We start from the raw sequence: 18,428 nt of genomic DNA, 5'->3' as shown, positions 1-18,428 counted from the left end.
AACTATTGACACTAGAAAAGTAGAAAACCTCCCATGGAAAACACTGATTCTTTTACAGTAGTTGAAAGGGAATTGGGGGGGGGGGGGGGGGGGGGGGGGGGGGGGGGGGTGGCGGCGTATGTTGTGTGCTGCAGAGGAAATTATTTCAGTTCATTGAACCTTCACTGAGATGATGACCATCAGCTGAGCTTCTCAGAGCTCATTGTGGACGAGTCCCTGGCGAGAGATCTTGTTGTTCAAGTCCTGCATATGTTTCTTCATCTGAAATCAAGTCAAAGAATCAACAGTCAGTGTCGAACCTGTCTCTCCCTTTTATTCAACTTTTATTCTATCTCAAATATAAATAAAGGCGCACACACTGGCCTTAAAACTACTGACAAACTCCAGTAGATCTACATTGAGTTTTGGTTGTTTTCATTGTGAATTTCACCTCAGACTCTCCTCAATCTTCTGCAAGGATATTACTTAATTTTACTAATACTGTCTAGGAATGAACTGAATATGTGGACTTCACATCTATTACAATACGAAAAGTGCTCCAACTTTTAAGATTCATCTCCAATTAATCACCAGAGCTCACTCGTTTTTTGAATGCTTGGGTTTATCCTGGTGCTTTGTGATACACTTGGTTATCAGCTTGTTTCCTAATAACCATGATGATACAATATGTGTAAATATTAATACAATGTACAATATTTATAACAGGTTTTTTCTTGTGAAAAGTTGAACAGTTGTCAACAGCCTTTTGTTTATTACCAAAAACTGTTGTGCTGCGAGTCCACAAATGAGAGAGTCTACTCTTCTGTGACAGGAACAATATCAGGTGTTGTTAACCTTTGTCCCCTGTTTCTGTGTAACTGCATTCTCTGGACACTATAACAATGTTTTATTCCTTGCCCATTTTAGTTTCTATAGCAGGCAGCAGTTAGCCATTGGAAATAGCTCAGTGGTGTTTGATGGCAGAATGTGGAGTAAAAGCTAACAGATGACCCTCTTTATCCCTCCTTACCTTGTAGCCCATCTCCCGGGTCTTCTCAGCAAGTGTGTTGTACTTCTCCTGGTTCCTCTTGATGTGCTCTTTGTCTCCTAAAGCCTCCACGTGTCGTAGCTTCTGGTGAGAAAGCTCCAGCTGCTCCTGGTAATGGCTGTGCTTCTCCACCTTGGTCTCGAAGTGACGCAGCTCCTCCTAAATGAACAAGTAAAGTTGAGTCAACACAGAGAAGTATAAGTTCAGTTCGCCGTCAGTTACATGGATGGCTGCGCAAGGGAGCCAATATGCGTCTAAAGTAGAGAAAATCCCAGCTGAATGTTTCCCTGTGATACATCTGATCTTGAAGCCAGATATCTTTAAAAAAGAAATTGAGTTGTTCACTGCAATCCTCTGCCTGTATGACAAAAGGTTGAAGGAGCACAATGAGAGATAGGAGGAGTGGAATACTTGGGTCAAATGTGTAATGCATAAGATGTTATCATAATGATGTGCTCTAGGCTTCATGGCTTACCTACCTTACACAAGTAGCACTTAGCTAAAAAAGTAAACTATAAAAGTGAATGCAGCAGATGCCGAGCACTTGATTAAAAAGTTTCTGCAATATTAATTCTAAGAGTTAGACTGCAGTACTGTGATACAACAAAAAAAACTGTTATCTGGAAACAAACTGGTGAGAGCAGAAGTGTCCAAAACACTGTCACAAGAGATGTAAGAGCTACCTTGAGAGAGTCCAGCTCATCGTCAGTGAGGTTGGCTCTCTTGGCAGCCTCCCACAGTTCAATCACTCGGGGCTCCCGAAACTCTACAGAGGAAGAACAGACAGACAGAAAGATGAAGCGATAAACTATCCAGGGAGACAAGTTTGGAGCCTCACCAATACTTGCGCACTCATGAGGGAGGGAGCTTTGAAGAGGAGCAGCCACAGCAGATGTTTTATACAATACAATCACAACAAGCAGCTATACTAGTTGCTCAATAATTTGGTGTATACAAACAAAATAAAAAGAGACGAAAACTGCTTGAATTCAAATCTCAGCTTGAGGTGCTGTCACAGATTTCTTTTCACTCCGCAAACTCCTTAAGCACAACAAAACTGCAGGTATAACAAAACCAGACGGAGAAAACAGAGAGAAGGAGATTAAGACCATTTTGTCTAAGAGGAGGCGGGAAGCGAAAGGAGGACGAGAACAAATAGTCGAGTGAAAAGCGAAAAAACAGCTTGAGGGGAATGAGGAGAGAGAAAGTAAAGGAGTCAGTATGAATCAGCAGAAGGAACATAACCTTTATCTAAACTCTCCAACAGACACCCACTGAAACCTTCACTACAGAGACTCCACACACACACACACACACACAAACTCTGCTATACACTAGACCAAAAGCAGCGAAAACAGTTACATGTTAACGTCTGTGTGGAGTGGAGAGATAAAAAACTAAAATAAAATTCAATCACGAGAGAGTAATGAATGTTTTCTCCGACTTAAACAGCACAAGTACACGCTGTTCTACGTCACTGGATGGTTGCTGCTTTAAACAACCTCTTTTTTTGCGTCCTTCCCTCTTTTAGAAACATATTAAATTTGAAACTAAAAGCACAAAACGCTTACGTTAATCCATTAGCATATTAACACTCTCCAACTGTGATATGGCGGAGCGTGTTATTATGATTACAAATCCCAGTGATTAAGCTGATGAGATAAATGCAGAGTGAGACTGATATGCAGGAAGAGACAAGCTGTGTTGTGTGTGTGTGTGTGTGTGTGTGTGTGTGTGTGTGTGTGTGTGTGTGTGTGTGCGTGCGCTTTCTCTCACCACTGTCTTCAGTGAAGCCCTCGTGGCTGAGCTTGCGGAGGCGCTCGAAGCCCTGGTTGAGGTCTCTCATTTTCTGCTTCAGCTCCGTGTGCTTCTGGTGCAGCACATGCTCTTTGGTGTCGCCCTCCAGGGGAGAGATCACATTCTTGTGTATTTCTGTTGAGACGAACAGACGGATGGGAAAAAAAAAAAGGGGTGGTGACGGGGCGGGTTAGGAGTCAAAAGCCGTCGGGTGGGAGGTTATGGCGGTTTAGAGAGTAGAGGAAACGAGACAAGAAAGCATGAAGAAGAGAGATTAGTAAGGGAGAAGAGAGGAGATTAATGCGATGAAAGAGACACAGAGAGGCAAAACTTAATAAGGAGAGTTTAGTAGTAGCCATAGAATAACCTGTAAAAGTTTTATATTTATGACTTCATCTAGATTATATTATCATACATTATATATATCATTTATTTTTTCATAAGAACCTTGATTAGCCTACGAGCCTTATCGCATTGATTAACACCAGATTCCTGCCTGTCTCACCCTGGAAAAAGGTGAGGAGATAACTGGATAGCACCCACACTGACTCCGCTGACATTTGGATCAGAAGAAGAAGAAAAAAAAAAAAAGTCAAAGTGAAGCGGAAATGAAAACTGGGGAACCTCGACAGGCAGCGGATGGAAGTGACGGTGGTGTGGTGGTGCGCGGAGACTCCCCTCAAGGCAACGTGTGATTGGCTTAATATTTAAATGCATCAGACAAGCAGAAAAATACCTCCGGCTTGTTCGCGAGAGACGTAGCGCATGGTGAGCACTAACAGAAAAGTTCTGGCACGAAACAGCTGCAAAGTGTCAGTCACGTCAAAAAGGAGACGTACCCGGCCTCGCTGCGTCTATCTGAGACACACTGAGGCCTGTCAGCATCGGTTTAAAACTCCCGGCTTGATGAGATTTGACAAGAGCTGATAGAGCGCAGAGCGGTGGGTGGCAACATGTGGTACCTGCCACCTACACATATGACCAGAGGAGTGGATACATCGCCTCAACAAACACAACACAGAGCATTTCTGACTGGATGCTGACTTTTACATGACTGACCTATTCATCAGCAGAATGGGTGACAGCCAAATAAGGGTGATAGAGAGTGAGGAGGTGTTCTTCTTTGCAGTAATCTACTTTGAAAACAGCATTGAAAGATAGAAAATTGCCTTATTTCTCTGCAAAATTTCCCTAGTTTCATTTGAATATGTAAATTTTTAACTTGAGCATTATCCTTGTATGAGCTTAGGAGCCAACTTGTGATAAACACATAACTTCATACAGAAAACACACCCTAAGGAGCAGTAAAGAGCTAGCGAAGTGTGTGCCGTTATCAAACTGCTACTTAGTTGTTAGCTTTCTTGAAAACTTTAGAGATTTCAAACATCAAGGAAGCAGCAGAGGAGAGGAGCGCAGGGCTTAGACTCGAAGACTTGGCCTCAGAAAATACCAATAAAACTAAGCAGAGGCGGTGTGACACCTCTGCTCAGCGAGAGAGCAGAGGGAGTTATTCGAGCGGCTCACCCTCGGTCCTGCTGACAGTATCCATGAGGATATTGTATTCGTGCATCTTGTCCTTGTGGTGTTGGAACTCTCTCTTCAGGCTCATCAGCTCATCCTTGGAAAACTTGCCTGAGCTCTCAGCCTGGCAGGGGAAGAGTCATCGGAGAAATAGAAGAGTCAAACTTCGATGTAGCAGTAAAAACAGGCACATTTTGGATGGAAAAGGATTCTTGATAGGATCACTGCAGTTCCAAGTTATTTCTTGCAATTGTAATAAACATGTTTAATGTTAGTATAATATACATATGAATGTATTTAAACATTGTTAACCCCTCTCACAAAAATGAAAATAGTCAAAGATTAAGATTAATTTATAATCAGGATTTAAGTTTCAGTTTTAAAAAGTGTAATTTGGAGAATTCAGACAGAGCTAGAGTAAAACTCTCCATTTCCTTTCTCTAACTAGCTGCATACTTAACTTGTTGTCTGTCACAAACAGCATGTTTTGTGTGCCGGTGTGTCATTTATTCATGTATTGCACAAGCTTTTGAAAATAATGTTTTTAACACAATAATGAAGTTATTGAGTCTGGTGTAAACATTTAATGACTGTTGGTGCTGCTGGGTGAGAATCTTGTAACTGTAAGCTTGTAACCTCATCAACTGTTTGGTGCACCTGCTCTTTTTTTATTTGAAACTGAGAGATATTCTTTTTTAGCTGATTCAAAGTTCATGTCTTTATGTTTTTGTAACATCGTTGGTAGATTTTTATCCACCAGCAGCAACGCGGAAGCTGTAAAAGTGACACAGTGACACTACAAAAAGGCACCGATTCCAACGTATATCACACCTTGTTCCAGAGTTTGTTCAGCCTGGGATCATCAAATATGTCTCCCTCTTTGGCGTCATGGTCCTTCAGGGAGTTGCTCTCAAGTGGCCGCGTGTCCCTTTTCCCATCCATCCCATACTTGGCCAAGATCACTGCAAAACACAACCACAACATTTTTTTGAAACACTGCATCAAATATACATATGCACTGAATTTAGCTGATTTCAACAACTCAACTCTCATGAGATTTCAAAACAAGACTTCTTCTTGAGCAAAGACTTGGTTAGACACAATAACAAAGAGACTGGATCAAGCAAAAGGTAAAGAAAAACATTTCATTTCTCTGTATGATCCTTTCTGTAATGCTTTCAGACACTTATAGTAACAATCTGAGCCTGTCAGTGGCAAAAACAAGCACTTTTAGTAGACGTACATTGACAGGGCGCTATTGCCCCGTCAGATTCCATTGTAGCCCATTTCGCGGCTGCTGGCTGAAGCGATCTCGCTCAATACTAGACCAATTTCAAAAATTGCTGTCCCCATTAGTCACATAGACACAAAAAGATGGGAAAATAGGGTCCAGGTTGAAAAATACCGAAGTTTCCCTTTAAGAAACATTTCTTAGTGCATCCACAAACTGCCATGACATAAATTCAAGTAGACGCTTTCTAGGACTGATAACTGATGATGTTGCCACATATTTGTTGACTAAGTTTCGATACTTGTCAGTTTTGTTGCAGAATCGATATTTAGCAGCATAATATACCAGCAATCTAGTCCTGTTTCATTTTGGACCGCTAGAAAACGACACAAAGTTGGACTTGGCTCAGCCCTCATTATTCTGCTCCAGTAAACCTTTACTGCAGCAGCTGATTCAGCACCATCTCAACTCCGTAGTAACCCATCAGTGTCACTTATTAACCAGTCACACCTCATAAGGAGAGTGTTTACATACAGGGGGGGCTAGTTTTAAACCCTCATAAACAGGATGCAGGAACTTGGAGACAAACTCTGGAGTGCTGTTGGCCTCATATATTTTATATTTTATGTGTGCAGTTGAGGCTCTTGACCCAAGTGATATACAATGACTGCAACCGGTAAAATGAGCTTACACCCTCAGATCAACCAATTTACAAGCAAGATGTTCAGCTCTGGCTCTTGTCAAACCCAACAGACCGTAGACACAGTACAGGAAAAGACTCAAAAAACTAAGTATTTCTGTCAGTGTTTCATGCATTCTCCAAACCTTTCACATACTAAATATATGTGCCATGGATACAGTCTACAGAGAGTCTGTCATGAGATGTTAGCAACTGCCTAGCCTTAATGGGGATCAGATATTATATTCCTTATGGGACTCCGTTGCTGGACTGGAAAGTAACTTATAGTTTTTTTTACATAAACTTTCTTTTCCAGTATGAGACATTCCTTTGTGTACCCTTTACCATGAACACTGTAGTACACAACAAACTCTAGAAAAATTGTGCTTGCTCAGGGCTTGACATTAGCATCCTCCCACCAAATGTGGGTAGAATTCAGCGGTGACGTGTAACACAGTCACTCCTACTAGTCACTTTGACGGGTGGTGTTCTGTGTCGTGAACTCTTTTGTCATAAACTGGAGCAGCGCTGCAGATCGATCCGAGGAAAACTGCTGCAGCTACGAGAACATGGCCAGGCTGCTTACACACACCCATCATGGACCTTACAGCTGCATCCACACACACACAGCTAGCAATAACTGAATTGATTAGACAAAAGAACTTGTTCTCTACTGCAGAGATTTCCTCTACTTTGTATTATTTACTATTGTTGTTGTTCATAAATACTTAAATAGACAAAGTTTTTCTCTTGCTAAGTTTTTACAGTTTAATTTTTATCTTTTCAATTGATCTTCTACAACCCTGCACCACTTTTATTAGGCCTATATGTAATATGAAGCTACTGTTTTATTGTCTTTGTCTTAATCGGTTGCATGTTTTCATACAAAAGAAGCTTTACACACAACCTTATCAGAGCTATAACGATGACTGTAGCGTTTCACATTTTATGTAGTCTTGATTTGGGTGTTTATAGGGGTCATTTACATTTAAAGCGTTGTAAATCTAGTTCTTCAATTAAACTGAAGCACACCATAGTCGACTTTAATCAAATAAAACAGAACAACAAAATTGTGGCTAGTGAAAATGCTGAGTGGCTAGTAACTTTAAAAAACCACTAGCCACAGTGGCTGGTGAGCAAAAAAGCCCTGTGCTTGATCTATCATTAGTCTCAACTGATCTGTTTGAAGCACTGGCTTTAAATGGCAACACTGATAAAGTTTCATACTAAGTTTCATAGACTCTACATTTACTTTCTTAACCTCTGATCAGACATGACGCACCTCTGAGTACCATATGCAAGACACGAAGATTATTTTTTTAAAAAAAAGAAAAAATCCTGTATTTTCGTCAGGGGCGACATCACCATCACCAACCCAGATTTTGAGATGAGCTGAGCTGAAACTCCTGTATAATAGCTTGATATATATATGTTCACCCTTGAATTCTTCAGGGAAGTTCACTAATAGCCAAGGTCTCTTGTTCAAGGAACACCCTGATCACACTCACAGCTTCCCACTACTACCACAGCCAGATTTATCCTGCCAGTTAAGGGAAAAAGCCTGCTTCTTTACGGTATTTTTTACATTTAGTTAATAGTAACAAGTGTTTAGATTGACATTGTCCTGGCCTACATTTCAAACATCATTACTTGTAAAAAAAAACATGCAGTTTTCAGCAAAAAGGGTGCAAATCTTCAGGGCAGAATGACTCTTCAGTGATTAGAGGTTCAACTGAATCCTGAAGTGATCAGCGCCAGAGACTGCCTCACCATTAAAGTTACGTCGGAGCTGGGCCTCCTTCTCCCCGTTTTCATCCAGCCCCTCCACCTTCATCTTCTTCCATTGCAGCTCATCCTTCTCCTGGATTTTCAGGTCACTGTGCAGCTCGGCCTGTCGCACTGGGGACAACTGCATCTATCAAACCAAATAACATAACGTTAGTCAGACAGAAGGCGGGAGAACTGAGGGTGTGAGGACAGAGAAGAAGTGGTGAGGAAGGACAGACAGGAGAAGGAGAGTGATATAATGACAGACCAAACACACTGTTACAGCTGTGTCTAAACATTTTGCTTAAGTAAGTGTTGTTTACTGTGGGTTTAATCTTTAATGAAAATGTCTCAGTTCCTAGAGAAACTTTTTTTTTACAAGTTGAGCTGGAAACATACTACAAGTGTAATTATATTGACCATGATGATGAATTTCGAGATCATAGTCTGCACTGGTCTGATAAAAAGGGCACCAGGAACAGTCAGCTCTGATGAGCAGTCAAGAACGACTCAGGTGAAGGCAAGATAGCCAAAAATGTTGATTATAGCATGGTATACTGCAGAGGAGATGTCTAACTTGCTTAATTTTCAAGAACTTGCACTCAAGTCACATGGGTCTCCTCTGTGTGTGTGTGTTCTCAAAGATAAAAACAAAATCCTACAAAAATACCATTTCTTTTTGCAGTTGGATATAACCCTTAAAGTACCCTAACATAAGTGTTGTTCTGCCTTGTACAGAAGCGGACATATTTCCACCAGAAAGATGTGTACAATTACAGTCTCCTGCTGTGAACCACAGACTGAGGTCTACTGGGGCCACTGGTTAGTAAACGAACTTGTCCAAAAGGTCCTCAGCTGTGGTCATTTTGAAAGAGTAGAATTGTACTCATGCTATCGCACCTTGCTCACAAGTTTTCCCAACAACCTTACAGAACCAAGCTTGACAGCTTCTTGGCTGTAAATGTCAATGTAATGAACAAAGAATATCTGCACGACTAATAACTGAAGTAGGTTTATAGCTAACTATGCTTGCCTACCTGGCACCAGTTTGTGGATTACGGCTACTGCATTATTATCAATGAAGTACACAGTGAGAAAAGCTGCAACCTGAATATATATTAGTATTTATTGACTTCACTGACTGACCACTGGTGATTTGTGCTAACTAATCGTGTCGCGCTGCTACTTACAGTTTCTACAGCTGCTAACGTTACAGCTGAGCTAAACTTTAATCGTAAAGATTATTTAGCTTGTCGGACACATACGTACCCGTTGAGCCTTTTCCCACACCTGGTTGAGTTTAGCTATCCTGAACTCCACCGTCTGTTCATCACTGCTGCCCGACTTGGCCTCGTTCATTTCCCGAGAGTATTTCCCGGCCATTACACCCACCCCGAGACACACAACAACAACTACACACCACGGCTTCATCTTAAATACACACCAAACGACAGAAAAGCTAACGTTACCGAAAAAAATACTAGACTGACATGGAGCACGAAAACTGTTCCTGTTATTGTGACTCACTGGAGTACCATAAGTCATGTGTTCAAAAGGGGAGGGCATTTCCATAAGAATTGCATTCTGGGATATGTTGTTTCATGTCCCTTCCCTTGTGGGCTTGGTAAAGCGGATACGACCTCCTTTAAACTACAATTCCTGAAATGCCGCTGTGCCTTGTTACCTGGCAACGGAGGCTGCGAAACCCTGAGCAAATAGAAAGCCTCCACGCGTTTACGTGACTGGATGCTGCTTACATCCTCTCACACGCTGCTGTATGAGGGTCTCTGTTGTACAGGAGGTTTACATGGCTTGCTGGAGTTCATTGGAAGGTGTGAGTTTGTTTAGTAAATCTAGTAACAGGGATAATAAAGGGGTAATTCAGTTTCATAGTAGACGCAGCCCTTCAGGAACATTTCTTTGGAGTTAAAGGATAGGTTCACAAATCTGTCTTAAAACAACAGTCAGGTGTCCATATGAACACTGAAAGAGGTTTTCCTCGCTGTAATCATTCCTCCTGTTCATACTGGCAATTAAAAGATCCCATTCAAATGCGCTTTCAGTGTAAGTGATGGGGGCCAAAATCCACAGTGTGTCCACACAGTCAAAATGCATTTAAAAAAGTTTATTTTAAGCTTAAGCTCTCTGAAGGTCAAGTGGATATCTGATATATTTACAGTCTTTTTAGCATCAAATTCCCTCTTTGTGTTTCCTCAGACAGTGTTTCCCTGTTGAGCTGCGGAGGAAGTATAGTAACAAAAAGAGGAACTTTGACACTAAAAAGACTGTAACACTGAAAGATATCTACTTCATTTGACTCATTTGGACGACTGAAGCCTCATATTAGCTTCAGATAAACATTTAAACACATTTTGTACATCACTTATATTGTAAGTGTTTTATGAAGGGATCTTATAATGGTCAGTATGAACAGGAGGAATGATTAAAGCAAAAAAAAAAAAAAACACCCCAAAACCCTATTTCAATGTTTATTTGGGCTCCTGTTGTTTTAAGAAAAGACTTGAAAATTGCGAGCCCATAGTTTTTTTGGTTTTAATATTTATTCTTGCAATTCCCACATAGCTACTATTTGTAGACTTATCTCATGTTTGTGTTTTTGCTTAAAAAGATTAGTATATTGTTATTTATCTCTTTAAAGAGTGCAGCACTCCTAAAAAAGTAGGAGAAAGAGTTCAGAGTTAGAGTGAATGAAATGCCTGTATATGGTAATTATACCTACATGCCTATATAGGAGTGTGTAGATAATGCAAAACACACACACACACACACACACACACACACACACAGAGCTTTATGAATTCATAATTTATATCGTTCATCACAAACTCATGCCAATCAAGCTAATTTGATTTAGTGAGAGAAAGAAGGAGGGCAAGCTCTTCATCATTTATCCACTGAACTGATCACCTTGGCAAAATTGTTTATACAGCATTCATGCCAATGCACTACAGTAACTGAAGTGAATTCAGTTAAGCAATATTAAACTGGGAGGAAGAGAGGGGGAAGTGAGTGGGACAATCAGACAGAGAGACAGTATATTGTACTCCTCCGCCTTGACAATATTGTTTAATGTTGATAAATCTCATTCAACTGAGATGGGATTGGATTGAATCAGGGGAGAGGTAGAGACAGAGCGAGAGAGACTGTGAGTAATGGACTCATGGGTGACTGCTATGCAGCAATTCACAAACGCTCAACAAAAGACCAAACAAATAACATACTTTTTCACAGTAGTTTTAAAATGACATGCTACCATTAGTCAGAAAACTCTTTTATTACTTTCCTGACAAAAAAAAATCTAATTAGAAATGTTATTAAAAGATGGATTTTACCTTAAATTACATTGTTTGAAAAGCAGCAGTCACTTTCAGCAGCGGTCAATTTAATCATCTGAAAATGAATGGATTTTAATTGGGATATTATAAAATTTAGAGACGCAGTAGACCAGACAAAGATAAGCTAGTTGTTTTATATTCTATAACTGCAGTGTTGTGTAATTTAACAAGCAGTTGTTTATATTCATTTTCCCCGTGACAGTTATTTGCTGTCCCACAAATTGCTGTTGACTGAATATAAGACAAACTGCGAGGATGAGACACTTAAGTAGATGAATTAACAGCTTAGTCTCTGTCAACTAGTTATTAATATTGTCCTGATACCCTCAGCTTCTATTTGAATAGGCGAAATATTATATGTCATGGTAATTATAGGTTAAAAGACATCTGCATAGTAAAAAAAAAAAGTCCTTTTCTCATTTGTTTCAAGTGACTCTCTTGTGGAGATGCAGTGCTTATCAACCGGCCAGAGATATCCTTGGTGAAGGGGGACACTCTGTTCTCAGGACTGAGACAAGACTGATGTACTGTACGTGTCTGGCTGCTTTCTCCATTGATGCTCCCTCAGGGGACACTGAGCTCAGACATTTTTGATTTAACAATACACAGGAGTTTATGGCAGAAACTCTGAGGCAAGCAGTTATTCAAGACAGCACTTTATGTCAAAACATTGTTGCTTGACACATTACTTGGCATTACTTTGACATTTGAGGCATTTAGCAGAAGCCTTTTCTGGTGTGTGTTACATTGATTGTTAAACGCAGGGCAATCTTGTAGTATATGAGCAACAAAGTTAGAGGCAGCATACGCATTGAAAAGAAGAGCAGGGGTTAGGAGCTGCAGTGTCCTATGATTATTAAATAGCAAAGTTAAAAATATTGCTAGATAATTATATTCAGAGTGAAGTGTTCTCAGAATGGCAATATTGATATCTAGTTTCCGAAAACAGAAGACAGGCAGACAGTAAATGAATACTAACATCATATCTAATAACTTTAACACATTTTTGCCTTTGAAAATGTTTTGAAAATGTATTCTAATAACTTCTTGGAGGCCTACAATCTTCATACCTTATTTAATGGCACATTTAACCAAATTCAAGTTGATTTTAATTTGGCTATTATAATAACAACACTAACTTCTTAAAGATGAGGTTGTGCTTTGATCAGATATCGCCTGCAGTATTCATTTGCATATGACAAGGCACCACAAACAGGAACACTTACAGTATGAAACTCTCTTGATCTTTTCCAGTTCCCATAACTCTCCTCCTTTCCTCTTTGTTGTGTAACATCTCTGTTTACTGCACTTCTACATGTCAGGTTTTTTGCTTTAACGAGCAAAAATGTCTGCAAGAGATCCGCTACTGATAGATCAGCACTAGCTGCAATTCAGAAGGTCAAACAGCACCTTGTCAGGAAACAGTTGAAACTGTCACATCTGTCTCTGCGTCTGGCACGCCTGCAGCATCCCTGTGCGCACGCATGCACACAAGCACAAGCATGGATACCTTGTGGATGAATGAATAATATTGAAATGTTTAAGTGAGTGACATGGACAAATAAATAAATGTATTAATTAATATATGATTGAATGATAAAAAAAAAACAATGAATTCACTTGCCTCTGTAAAAAATGGCTTCTTTTTTGCTGTGAAACATCTGTGTATCTTTAAGTGTGATATAAAATTAATATTTAATCTGTAATAATATTAGTAGTATGTCAATAAAAACACATTTTAATCATCATTGGTCCACATTATTAGATGGAAAATAAATAATTTGAATTTCTACTTCATGAAGTGTTATTATTTGGATGTACGAGCATATCTTTGCATGGGGTTGCATTAAAACAACACTTCAACTATAAAGACACAATGTGGTCTCTTTCATAGTTATTGAGTTATGATGAATGCTTTTAGCAACAGGTCAGAGACATTTTTCTGGACAATGTTGGTGTATTGGATAGAAATGTTTTGTATAGTTTTGTTAATTCCCTGCGCTTCTTGACATACTTGTAGATAAACTCAGTTGTACTCAATTGTAATTTTATAGATCACAAAGAGACAGACTAAGTGTCAGGTGTTGGTTTGGTTGTGATAAGTTATTAGCCTGCACAAATATTTCTGCCAGCAAGAGTCTCTGGAGTAGGAAGTCAAGAAGGAGAGAGATATTAGGCCGGAAGGAGGCTGCAGCACAGCAAACAGCCCACAGTGCCATGACTGTTACATAAACCATGTTTGATGACAGCATCATTTTGTCTCCCTTTGGCTTCCATTAGGTGGAAAGAGAGAAATTGGCTGAGGCAGGGTATGAGAGCACAGAGACACAGAAAACACAGAGCGAAAGAGGAAGGAAAGAGAAGAAATCAAGACTGAAACAAAGAGATTGAGATAGCCGGTGTTTTATCAGCAGGTTGTGTTGTCCTGTGGGTGTGAGGGAGAGTTGTAATGAAATGAAGGACATATTCAATCACTGACCACGAACAAACACAGTCATTAAGACCAAGTGATTGCAATAAACAGGTTTCGATCATCTTATTACTTGTGCTAATTTAACTGCAGGGAACAACAGCAGCAGACATCACATTAACCTCAGAGTCTATCTCAGCTCGAATTAGCTCCTCACTAATACAAATTTCAGCATTTCAAAAATCAAACAGCTATCTGATGGGACTGTACTCTCGACAAAGCTGGGATTAGTTTCAATGCATGTTTTTAAAATAGCAGTTTGCCTATGTTTTGCAGGAGCTCAGTGGTGAATTAAATTTAATTCATATTTAATGACTGCAGATATACCAACTATGTTTGCTGATAAAGGAAAAGAAGTGAATTTTTTTCCACATGACAAATATTTTTATATTTTCCCCTTTGCTTGTCACTCTGCACAAATCACCCTGCCCCTTGACTTCTGAGTCACATACACTAGAGCTTAATATTCCTTCCATGTTTTGTAAAAAAATAAATATACTGGGTTGTTTTGCTTGCTTTATTCTAGATCAGACTGTCAGAGTGAAATTGTAAGACAGATGAGATTTTATACAAAAAGAAGCAGAATCTCAATTAGCATAATTTATGGAGATGCAAATGACAAACCTACGCTCCTTACACTTTGTCAAGGACACTCCTTATTTGAAATGATGCTTTGCCCCCATTCTCCTCCATAGTGAACTGCATGTCACTGCCCCAGTATGAAGGGCTGCCCTAAAGACTGGGGATTGGTTCTGCAATGCAGCTTTTTTTTTTTTTTTAACTCTCTAATCATTTCCACCCTGTTTTAACAATGAAAGCTGGTAGATTGTCCACAGTCTCTAACTGAGCGAAGCGTTAAGAGACTGACCTGTGAGTCTATCTAGTGCACATCTCGCAGAGTTCAGTGAGCATTATATGGACTTTATGTCGGTCACATGCAATATGATATATGTCACTGCAGAAGGAGATTTGTTATATAATGTTCAAAGTCAGTGTCTGTCTCTTTCATGTAATTCTGTCTGTGCCAGCCCAACCTGGGCCTTTGAAAAAGAAAGAAGGAAGGAAAAAATGGAAAGGAAAAATACAGTTCGTTGACATTTTCTGCAGCTAGTGTCTGTTCTACAGACATCCAGTTGCTATGTCTGTGTAGGACATGTTGGGACTGTGATATATCCATGGCCATAGTCACCCTGTACACCACTGTGGACATCTGGGCTCTGATGTTATATTTTGTTATATTTTAGTTGTATATGAACATAATTTCTAGGAGGGTTGCTTTGTCTGAATATATGAAGTTTCTTGTTTTTACCCATGCAGGTGCAGAACATGTCTTAATCCCCAGTGGAGGAAGATGCTATGATCAAAATGTCTGCACTGGTTTTAGAGCATGGCTGAAAAATAAAAGAGCTTCTATTTTTCACATCTGCAGCAAGAACTTTTTTTTTTTCCTGATGTCCACAGTGTCTAGAATCCCCTCTACTCATTTTCAGCATTACAAAATGATCAGTTTCTAGCATTTTTCAATCTGTCAGCTGCAGCGGCGGCTTTCAACTCCTGACATCTTTGATGCAGTTTCCAGCCTGAAATGTCAGTGCAAAAAGGAGTTTTCTGCTAAGAGGCAAGTGATATGATGTTGTCCATTTTTGAAAAGCTAAAAATGGGCATATTCAGTCCTAGAAGTGTGCAGCAGTACAATATATAACTCATTTCTAATGTCATCAGAAGAAAATGAATATACAAGATATAGTAGAAGTTTAAGCTTGGTTGAACGGTAGAATTATGTGCTTTGGATGAAAATGTGCAATTGATTAAAGACTGCACATCTGACATTAAAGTTCAGCACATTATGAGTTACTTTACTATTATGTCGTCATACTTAAATGTAAAATTATCAATAGGATAATCAATTAATTAGAAATAATAAATAAATAACTGGATTTATTTATATTCATTAGACTGAACAACTGTGACCTTTTAACCAGTATTATAAGTAATTTTGTTTTTTTAAAGTTGCTTACCCTGACTCACTTCCTTATTTCTATTTTAAAACCTACTGGCATGGAAAGGCAATACATTTTAATAGGAAATCGATAAGGTTGATGTGCCAGTAATAGCTTGTGTAATATCATGTTCAGTGCTGCCAGTAATGTGTTCTTCTGCCTTACAGTCAGCTTCACTTGAGTTGACGGGAATCACTTACTTCACTCACACAAGCAGATACATGTAACTATGCTTCACATTTCTTTGTTTCTCTGGCAGGCCTACATATTCCTGTCTATAAGCTGCCAATCATCCCATCAGCCTCTGGGGATTTGGTGCTTCTTATTAATTAATATGGGACAGCTGCCCTGTACCAGACTTGAAGAAAATGCCGAATGTGACACCCCTATGCAACTCAATTACTGATCAATAGGCCATTTACAGGGAAGACATTTTGATACATCATAGTCGGAGAAGCATTTGTGTGATTAATAAAATGATAAATCCATGAAGCTGCTTCTGTTTCAGGATCCTTGTTAGAAAGACAAAGCCAATAAGTGACATTGTTATTGCTGGAGGTGACAGCAGATTGGACTGCACTCTCAACTGTACTTGACTGAAGGCTGCACCTTGTTAAAACAGCATCGATCTCCAGCAGTGAGAGACAGAGACAGTTTGTGCCTAGTTGGCAAGTGCTGTTCCTGAGGTTTAATGATGCCATATAAGTTAATTTCAGTTATATGCGATCATACATACTCATGTTTTCATAATTAGCAGTAAGCTAGTGGCAGGTGACAGTAGCATGTGATAATAAACATGATATGCTTTGATTCTGTGATTTACCGTTGCCAAACTTGTTGATGTTGTTACAGTGTAATGGATGTATGAGGAATAGTTTAATATTAGGTGTAAATGAGTAGTTGGCCACTGGTAAGCTCAATTGGCAAGCCGGCTGCTCACTCATGAACTGCAGACACCATCTTGTAATCCTTTTGGTAGCGGCTCGGAAATGTTTAAATACTGTGGACTATAATTTAGTGCTGATTTATTTTCTTTGTTATGGAAGCTCAGCCATATGTTTACTGTGCATAATTAACAAGCTTTTTTTATTCATTTGCTTTCAGTGCATTCAATGAAGGCACATTTAAGGGACAGAGTGAATATATGGGATTGTCTGTACATGATGCTGTGACCCAGACACTGTAAATCTGATTGGCTGGAGCAAAGTTTTTGGCTTGTGATTTTCTGTTTTTTTCTTATTGTCTTATAAACAGTGCTGCATATTTGCCCAATTTTTCACAGAAGTGAACACAACAGTTTGAATTAGCAACAAACTGAATGTACTACTGATCTGAAAACAGTCAGACTTAGTGATGAACAACATGGAAGTATGAGCGGTGAAGCATTCACTTACTGCTGTACAGTATGGTCGCAAATGAAAATGAGTCAACGATTTCACAGTGACGAATCTTTTAATTAGACTGAATGAAACAATTCGAATCAGCAAAGTGATTTACAATTTACACCTCTAGACCTTACCTGCCTCCCACACTGTCCTCACTTCCTCCACAATCCTGGTACACGCTGGCTCACCGTCACACTGTCATGACTTACTGCTACACTTGAACAGAGCGAAGCCATTGTTAATGTTATTAGTAACACATGCGCTTTTACTACTATGACAAATCCAAATGTCTGCTGTGAAAAAGTCTTGTTGGAATAAAATGTGTGACTAATCAGAGAAATGGGAGTAGATAAGAGTGGTAGGAAGTACAGGTTAATAGATACAGAAATGGGAAGACGGTTTACTGTCTCGCAGATAATCATTTAAAGGGAAAATGTCACTGAACAACACTGAAATTAAGTTTACATGTTGTGCACACAGATGCTGTGACAAAAAGATTACGTGACATGATTTTCACATGTTAGTATTGTATATTACATTAAGGTAATCACAAGTTATAGTAAGATTTAAGCAAGAAGAACTTTGGTAATGGAGATAAAATGCTTCAGTAAAGGTCAGGGTAAAGTTTTTAGTTAAGGTAAATAGGCAACATTTGAAGTGAAATGGATATGAATGGCTAACATCTACCGGGTCAACTTGGCCTTAAGTTACACTGTGCTATTTAAATGTCAAAGTACCTCCTGGTTCTAATCACGTCTCCTTCTCTTAATGTTTGTGTGGTGAGGAAATGTACTTTGCTTACTTATTGTCTTACTTATTGTGCACAAAGCACATTATTGGCATTCACTGATATCATGGTCATTTTGTTACAATTGATGAGGACAATTTGAAGTTGCCCTCTCTGCTGCATCCTAGAAAAAGGACAGAATATGCAGTGGAGCAGAACCACTGACCAGCCTTAGTGTTTTTGTTGTTTGTCATTCATGAAACAAGTAAAGAAAGAGTTATGCCTATGATGCTATCAGAAGTTGCCAAAGTATACATGTATTAAAAATGCTAACTTTCCAACAAGTTTGCAAACATATGCTAAAACCAATCAAATCTCCCTATAGAGAAATGTATAGTTCTGGTAAGATTTTAAATTGATGTCTTATCAATATTGGTCTAATCCAGGCTAGATGAAATGGAGGGTGAA

General features: G+C 39.3%; 1 protein-coding gene across 1 annotated transcript; it reads right to left on the bottom strand.

Annotated features, from left to right (window-relative positions):
- Positions 1-73: 73 nt before the first annotated feature.
- lrpap1 (low density lipoprotein receptor-related protein associated protein 1) lies at positions 74-9,647 on the bottom strand. Its single transcript, XM_042427512.1, has 8 exons — positions 9,292-9,647; positions 8,026-8,170; positions 5,177-5,307; positions 4,349-4,469; positions 2,804-2,959; positions 1,711-1,793; positions 1,010-1,186; positions 74-261 (listed from the first exon to the last, which is right to left on the bottom strand). The coding sequence occupies exons 1-8, from the start codon at positions 9,592-9,594 to the stop codon at positions 193-195; spliced, it is 1,185 nt and encodes a 394-aa protein (XP_042283446.1). The 5' UTR covers positions 9,595-9,647; the 3' UTR covers positions 74-192.
- Between the last annotated feature and the right edge of the window lie 8,781 nt (positions 9,648-18,428).

Source organism: Thunnus maccoyii, chromosome 2 (genome assembly GCF_910596095.1).
Source record: "Thunnus maccoyii chromosome 2, fThuMac1.1, whole genome shotgun sequence".
Lineage (NCBI taxonomy): Eukaryota > Metazoa > Chordata > Actinopteri > Scombriformes > Scombridae > Thunnus > Thunnus maccoyii.
Note: the sequence above shows the minus strand (reverse complement) of the source record. Positions and strands in the feature narration are given on the sequence as shown.

Coding starts and splice junctions, on each gene's coding strand:
- lrpap1 (XM_042427512.1), bottom strand. CDS start 9,594: ATGGAAATGCCCTCCCCTTTTGAACACATGACTTATGGTACTCCAGTG. Junction 8,171..9,291: donor TGTGGGAAAAGGCTCAACGG/GTACGTATGTGT, acceptor TTGGTTTGATAG/ATGCAGTTGTCCCCAGTGCG. Junction 1,187..1,710: donor ATGAGCTGGACTCTCTCAAG/GTAGCTCTTACA, acceptor TTGTTCATTTAG/GAGGAGCTGCGTCACTTCGA.